The 8,273-nt window shown below is 46.5% G+C and overlaps 1 protein-coding gene across 1 annotated transcript in view; it reads left to right on the plus strand.

Moving 5' to 3' along the window:
- Positions 1-8,273, plus strand: part of fto (FTO alpha-ketoglutarate dependent dioxygenase) — a gene marked incomplete at its 3' end in the record, with an annotated part of 101,708 nt that overhangs the window by 38,459 nt on the left and 54,976 nt on the right. Inside the window, exons 2-3 of the mRNA XM_080730117.1 lie at positions 3,662-3,739; positions 5,615-6,668. Coding sequence (XP_080586243.1) covers positions 3,662-3,739; positions 5,615-6,668 — 1,132 coding nt within the window. The remainder of the gene's footprint in view (positions 1-3,661; positions 3,740-5,614; positions 6,669-8,273) is intronic.

The following is an 8,273-nucleotide window of genomic DNA, read 5'->3' on the forward strand; positions in this document are numbered from 1 at the left end:
CTGAGCCCAGAAGAAGTGATTTACACTGAACGTGAGCTAGCATAGCAGGCAAGGAGTTATGTTGTTATGTTGTTCTAGGATACTTTGACAGAATACTATAACGTGCTGTTTGAGGAATTCAAGTGTATTGTTACATCTTCTATACACAATTTTTACAATTTGTATGTTTTGGTTCGTCAACATCTTAGCAGCAATAATAAATACAACAAACAAACAAGAATAACAATTACAGAATAACAATTACAACAATAATACGAAATAATAGCTGTACATTAGCACACGTTGAGGTGCTCGAAGTTTCTTTGAACATAACGACGATTTCACTTCTTGCTCTCCCCCTTCCGTCTGTCTAATCCATTTAATCTTAAAGCATGCATCAATAAAAAAAGTACACGGTAACAAATTCAAAGGTTCTACAAAGTGTAACCAAGTACATAATCTTGGGCCATTTGGTAGCTTTTCTATCCAAAATGTACAATGCATGCAGACTTGCAGCCAATCAGAAGAGGCCATGTTCCCTTCATTCTACTGTGTGAGGTGCTAATGGATCCGTGAGGCATGGAGAGATGTTTTGTATCATGTCTTATCCCCGCAGAAGGGATATTGTGCTATGAATATGCCAGACGTTTTGGCTATTTCCAGCCATTGACGCTAAGTACGACTGGACATTAATCTACTCTCCACAGAATGCTTTGAAGATGGTGGCCGTTAAAGTGTCACAGGCAGAATAAAATATATAAAAATAATCTACCAGACACAGTTTGATATCATTATACTGTAGGCGCTGATCAAAGCAAACCAATAGGGCTCTATTCTACCTAATATGTTTTTCTGTGATAAACAGTCCAGCGGATGCAATAATCCCATCAAGGAGAGAGAGATTAAAGAAAAAAACACACACAACATCAGATATATCACTCTATGCAGACGTTTGGCAGCTCCAGTATCTCGCCCACGTTATTATGGGATTGGTAATTCCGTTTCCTAGGTTCCGAGTGGAAACGCAGACCTTTTGCACCTCGTGTTTTTCCCTTTTTTTCTGTGTTTTTCTGGCTGTAGACTCAGACAGACAGACAGAGAGACATGGCGGCTCTATGATACGGCGAGGGCCCATCTGCTTCAGAGGGCCGGGGTAACGCCTTGTCTTCCCTTCCCCTTTTCTGTGGAATTTCTGAGGGGCTTGATGTATTTGACATGTGCGTGACAGGCCTGCTTGCGTGCACGATCGGGGCTGAGGCATGGCGCTCTCCGACCCAGCTGGTCGTGTTTGTTTGTCGGCCGGCGCACACTTGTGTGTGTGTGTGTGTGTGTGTGTGTGTGTGCGTAATGCAGCGAGTTGGCAACGGCCTATCAACGAGCCTCGCACATACATACAAATGCGCATGCCTGTGCCTTGCGTGCACAGTTTCAGTTCGCGTCACCAATAAAAGAAAAGGTACAGCGGACTGGCTCTTAACGTATGTGCAGCCATGCACATGCACCGAGGCATGTGCGCGCAGCCGCGCACACACTTCTTGTTTCTTACACATGCACGCACACGCACCGCCAGAGCATTGCCTTGATATCCTGAGCCTCTGCCATGTGCTGGAATTTGACATCGATGAATAGACGTCAGCTTGTCAGCGTGTTTTTTATTCTTCTTCTTCTTCTTCCTCCTCACTGTTGCTGCCAGTCTTTTGAATGGAGCCTGGTCATGAATAGTGCATGTTGTTTTGTTTTGTAGATTCCAGCTGTTTGTTTGTGGGGCCTGCGTAGTGCGTACAGCAGAGGCACTGCGAAGGCCTGCTATACGCGTGCTCATCCTTAAAGGGGAAACTCTCAGCGTGTGTTCTGATGTTTAGCCTTAGGTAAAGACACAGCCCCGACGGGTGGGATCTGACCCCCTTCTCTCTCTCTCTCTCTCTCTCTCTCTCTCTCTCTCTCTCTCTCTCTCTCACTTTACTGTATGTATGTCTCTCCTCCTAACACATATTTAACCATTTCACCTCATGATGCGTCCGAACTGTATTTTGTCCCAGACGTCTGTACGTGTTTATTTTTCTTCCTCTTCCTTTTTACGGTTGGATTTCTTTGTTTTGATTTGAAATCCCCAAAATACACTGTAGTGTATGAAGTGCATACCTTAGTAATTCTATTCAACCTCTTAAGTCCTATATACTCCATCATACGACAAACAGTGAAAATATCTTCAAACGTCTCAACGTTTATGCTAATTTGAGACGATATTTCAACAAATTGCTGATTATTATTAATATTATTCATTTTATTGTTATTTTTATAGCTGTTTTCCTTTTTTCCTGTCTCATTCTCATCATTGTAGTAAGATGACCTCTACCTGGAATTAGTGTCCTCCTGAGGACATCGCAGGACAAATTCAGTCGAGTTTATAGTTTCGGTGGAATATATGAGGTGTAATTCGTGCCGAATAAATCAACGGCATGCTTCGTTGAAATGCCCCTTTTGTGTGCACATGCCAGACTTGCTACCATTCGCTCTGTTCTCTCTGATGTAGGCCCTCCCTGTGTGAGTTGGGACGTCACTTTCTTTTATATACCTGCCCTTATACGTTATTAACAAGTCATTTTATTTCGCTCTAAAAGTCAAGACATATTTTGGCAGCCACCCGCCGCTCCCCTCATAGCGTACAGCGAGGTCTCGGGCGTTACTGGGGACGGCTGGAATGTGACAGACGTGCAGTAAATGCCTTGGACATGTATGTACTGTTACAGGGGACCGGGTTCTCCTTAAACATCAGAGCCTTGCGCGGCGGTCGAGGCACAGTACAGGTCGTTGAACGTTTTAGAGGTCTGGATGGCGGGACAATGGCTTCCCTCGCCTGCCGCACTATACATAGACCATGCTATGGTTCTGTCATCTCTGTGCACCTGTGAGAGAGGGAACACACACACACACACACACACACACACACACACACAGTGACACACACGCAGATGTCGTAACGCACATCCAGAAGGCATGGGGAAAGCAGCAGGGCGGGGGCAGCACTTGTGAAATTTATTTGGGTATCGCAGTTTTACGCTGGTTGCCATGGGATTTACAGGTCGGAGTGGAATGCGTCCCTATGAAAGGCACTTTGATCTCTCCACCAGGTTGGCTCTTTTATTGCCCCGGTCCTGTACGGAGCAGGGGCAACTTTTATAAGGTTGTGAGGTACCACCACCCCCCCCCCCCCCCGCCCCGCCACCTCTGTCAACCGTGGCCTCCCAAAAATCATAAAAATGTGAGACGTCAGTGAAAGTGACTATATACTAGGCACGGGCTGAATCCAACGATAGTACCTGAATGGTTGAGATCGTAAGGTTTTATTTGATGTTCTTTGTTCTCGCTAGACTCTTTAATTGGACCAGCATTGAGGCAAAAAGACTATTCTATTCTATTCTATTCTATTCTATTCTATTCTATTTCACAAATCCTCACAAAGAAACACCAACTTTTGAGTAGGGCTGGCTGCAACTATTGATTATTTCTTTCGACGTATGTAAATAATGTAAAAAAAATATATAATTTATTTGTATTTTTTATACATGGACACAGGAAAAAAAAGGTAGCGCACATATAGCGACAATAGCTGATAAAATCAGGATATATTGATGCAACAGTATAGTAACCTGGCTGTTGTACTGTGTGTTGTGTTCTCCAGAAGCGGAGGTTACTCCAAGAGTTGGGAGACCAGAAGATCCCCTTCCTGAAACCGTCAGACCGTGGCTTCCAGCAGCTTGTGAGTCATGCAGGCTTTGTGCATCACACTCATTTGCTTTTATCTGACAACGTTCTCATTGTGACCACTTAATCCCTATATACTTAGTTGTACCCCTTGGTCCCCCAGGGCTCTAGAATGGGTGCCCTCATTTTTGGAGCTGTGTGCAGCTCCCTATACGTGGCTGTGTGGGTCTGTGTGTGTGTGTGTGTGTCTGTCTGTCTGTCTGTGTGTCTGTGTGTATGTAGCCTGACTTCGGCGCGTAACTAGTGCCGCACCATTTACGCCACTCGCGCAATATATACATCAAAATGTGCGGCTCGGCCGGGAATGGTGTTCTATTACCTTTTGTTCCGATCCGCCTTACCATGCCGACGTAATCGGCAAAAAACGACGCTTAATTGTCCCCATTGACTTATAATGGGACAATGCAAGAAATCACTTTCAAGTATTTTTCTCTCGTAAACCATAGGAGCTACAGTTTCAAACCTCGGAGAGGAGATTCATAATGATTTTAAGAATGAATCGAAAAATAATTACATCACTCAGCCTCATGGTGGCGCTATAACGGCCCACTTTACGTTTTGCCCCGTAACTCTTGAACCGTAGATCGGAAAATTAAAATTCTTTTTTCCCTGGATTCCTTGGGTCAAGACGCATCTCCCCATATAGGCCACGCCCATTTGCGCCAGGATAGATTTTCCGCCATCTTGAATTTTCTCCAAAACACACTTTTTGCTCCTTTTCCTACATATTTTCTTCAAATGTCACAAAAATCGGTACACATGATCTACACACACACACACACACACACACACACACACACACACACACACACACACACACACACACACACAGCTCCACTTCACACGGGTGTGATTTTTCTCCTCTACACCAAATCTCTTATCCGAAAATAGCTGATCTGCAAGCTAGATCAGCTATATTTGCAGAATGTTTGTATTTTATGAAATGCCTAGAATAGTGAAGTTAGGGTTCATTTGGTTGAATAAAGAAACACCTTGCTGATAAAAAAATGTAGATACAAGGTTACTGCCTGACATGGACGATATGAAGTTTCATGCCCTTGTGTTTGTGAGTTGATAATGATACAGTGAATTGAATCATTGTGGCCACAGTGACATAATTGTAAACACACAGACAGTCCTTGTTACAATAGTTTCCCTATTGCTTTGTGGCACAAGTCAAAATGCATGAACCGTAAACAACAAATAATTTACACCGCTGTGTCGGATAAATGCGTCTGTGCAAAACCACAAGGATTGCCACGAGAACATTCAACCCATCCAAATTCTACTCTCTCTAGAAATGTTTGCCTCTTTTGTTCTGACTGATATCAAGCAATAGTACTTTTATCCGTCAAATTACAGACCTGTGTTCCCAATGCTGAGTCCTAGACCACCGATTATTGATGTTTTGTGAAATAAAGAGAACAAAGAAAATGATTTGATCAAAATATCTATTTGAAAACATTTTAATGTATAAGCAAACAAATTAACAATTCTACTGCCGTATTTATTATTTATTTATTTGTGCTGGTGCCATCAAAAAGTAGCTTACCTTTGCGATGTTATAGAAAATGATCTATGGATGATTTCCAGACATAATCGTTTTCAGTGGACACATATATGTGTACTAAAGCCAAACTGATGGCAGGTGGCTGCCTTATGCAATGAATGGATGTGAAAAGGCCCCCCCCCCTCTTTCCGTCGTTCAGAGCGTAGAAATGCATAATCTAGATCAGGTCCACAGAATACAGCCAGGAAGTGAATTGGACATCCATTGATGTTTACATGTGGTGGAGATTTGAAAGCAGCATTACGGGAGATGTTTTTACTGTACTGTGATGATAATGTGACCATTCTGTGTCCTCCTCAGTGGGACTCCAGTTATTCGGGGCTGGTGCTGAGGCCGTCCTGCTCGCTGCCCGTGGAGCTCCATGGCCGCGTGCAGGCCGCGCTCCTCACCCTGCGGCGGAAAGGCTGCATGCTGAGAGACTTGGTGCGCGTGCGCGACCGAGACGTCTTCACCGCCGTGTCGCGGGCCCTCCTGGGCCACCCGGGCCACACATACCGCTACCTGGACACGCGGCTCTTCGCCATTCCCTGGCACAGCGAGGAGGTCGTGGTCAAAGGTCAGAGCTGCTGCGACGCGGACCTGAGGGCCGCCTGCAAAGCCTTATGGGAGCTCAACAACTACTTCTGCGCCGACGTGTCGCAGAGGAAGCAGGGGGACGGGCCGCCGCGGTCCACCAAGGCCGGGCAAGCGGAGGCCAAGCAGAGCGAGGAAGGCGACGCGGGGTCGAGACACAGCGATGACTCCAAGCACAGCGCCGGGGGCGACTCGGAGTCCAGGCTGAGCGAGGAGGAGGAGGAGGAGGAGGAGGAGGGGGACGCGGAGTCCAAGCACAGCGAGGAGTGGGACGTGGAGTCCCGGCACAGCGAGGAGGGCTGCTCCTCCGGGTACAAGCAAGAAGGGGAGTGGGACACCAAGTCCAGACACAGCAGCGAGGAGGGAGACTCCTCCTCATCCTCATCCCTGCTGCCCAGGCAAAGCGATCCTGGGGTGGCGGCCGCCTCGAGGCGCGGCGAGCGGAAGTGCTGCGGCTGGGGGAGGGACCCCGGGGCCCAGGAGAAACCCGTGGCCGAGCTGAAGCACAGCCTGTCCGGCTACCACATCCAGGACGAGGAGGAGCAGGCCAGCGTGCGGCGCTGCGGCTCCCGCCCCAGTTCCCCGCGCATGTGCACCGACGCAGGCCCCGCCCAGTTCAACGTCACCCTGCTGAACTACATGGATCCCAGCGCCATGAGCCAGCTCAAAGAGGAGCCGTACTACGGCATGGGAAAAATGGCCGTGGGTTGGCACCACGACGAGAACCTGGTCGATCGCTCTCCGGTGGCGGTGTACAGCTACAGCTGCAACGACGACAAAGGTAATGTTTTTCAATTAAACTTTGGAATGATAGAGATTATTTCGCCTACTATGGACCGCAGTTTGAAAAGGGTCAACAGTGGCCTAGTGACCTGGATTTAACTCTCATCCATCACACTAATACACCAGTACCGCCCCCCCAATTCCCTCTGCAATCAAAGATATCAGTTAGTTTGTCTACATGATATTTTTCTTCCACTTATCGCAGATTACAGCAGTGCGGCCCCCCTCCAACGGCGCTAGCTGCGCATGCTAGCTGCAGACACCGTGGCCTCCAGTGAGGCAGCCAGCAGATCCATGGGTGCGATAGTGTCAGGGACATTATCAAATGTCATCGCAAGGCTTTGCTGCTGTCAGTCCTTATCGTTTGCAGTGACAGAGGGAGATGGCGAGACACTGGGATTTGTGCTCTCGAACACACACTTCAATGGCTGTGTTTTGACAAACAAGACTTTATCTCTCCCTCGCCCCCCCCCCCCCCCCCCCCCCTCCCCCCACATCTCAACTAAATCATCTCAGAGAAATGATCAATGTGCAATTATCTGATATGGTATAATGAGTGTCTGCTTTGATAAGTGTTCCCAGGCTGTACTGTATGAGGGGGGATGCAGGGATGCCATTGTATCCTCATTATGGCGATGTTGGTCTGCTTTGAAGAGCAGATAGCAGCCGTTTGCTGATTGAGTTGATATTGAGGTGACGGAGAGCTCTATGCTGATCTACGGTAAAAAATATCAGAATTGGTCAGGCTTCCACTAGCATAAGGATCTATTTTTGTTCTTTTTCAGAGTTAAATAAAAAAAACATTCAGTATGTAACGATGTCCTAACTACAATAAAGATGGTGGCGCATCTAGTGTCCAGTCCGGTGCGCTGTATACTTCATAACTTTATTGACGTTAACAGTGTCCTACCCAACACCAGGGGCAAAATGTCTCCATTCACGAGTAGGAGAACATCAAGGTAGGATAACCCGAAGAAGACCTACATCAAGTTGAAACGTTGGTTCTATATTCAAATATTTTTACATCGTGGGTATGAGCAGTGCGACCTCTTCCTTTCTTCAAAGTTACATTGGTCTTAACACATATGGTGCCAACCCCGAGTTTCCCGAGTTTGTATTGGTACTAGTGCTGTGCCAACCCCGAGTTTCCCGAGTTTGGGCCGTTTTTGAAAAAATAAAAAATAAATTTTTTCAAAATTATTTTTTTCAAAAAAAAATTTTGGACCTCCAGAAATGTATTAGGCATGATCGCGATCGCGAAATTGCATGTTTAACCCCCATACCAACCCATTCTTTCAAACATGGCAGCCATGTTTGTTTACATCTGAAGAAAACATAATGGCTGATAAATCATGAATGCCTGCACGGATTTCCAAGCGGATTCTTTTGTTTGAAAGCTGTGAACAGCATCTACACACGTGGTGCATCATCTAGGCATCGGCGTGCACTTTTTACACACTTGCACAATTACATGGAAGTCTATGGTAACCATGGCAACGCGGGACATTGGCCGGAAAAAATCATTGCAACATAAGTGTTAACACCTTCTAAGCCACGGGGAGCCCCTTAATGTTAAAACCGTACTATATCGCACATCCCCCCA

Source organism: Nannobrachium achirus, assembly GCF_963921795.1.
Source record: "Nannobrachium achirus genome assembly, chromosome: 7".
NCBI classification, from domain to species: Eukaryota; Metazoa; Chordata; class Actinopteri; order Myctophiformes; family Myctophidae; genus Nannobrachium; species Nannobrachium achirus.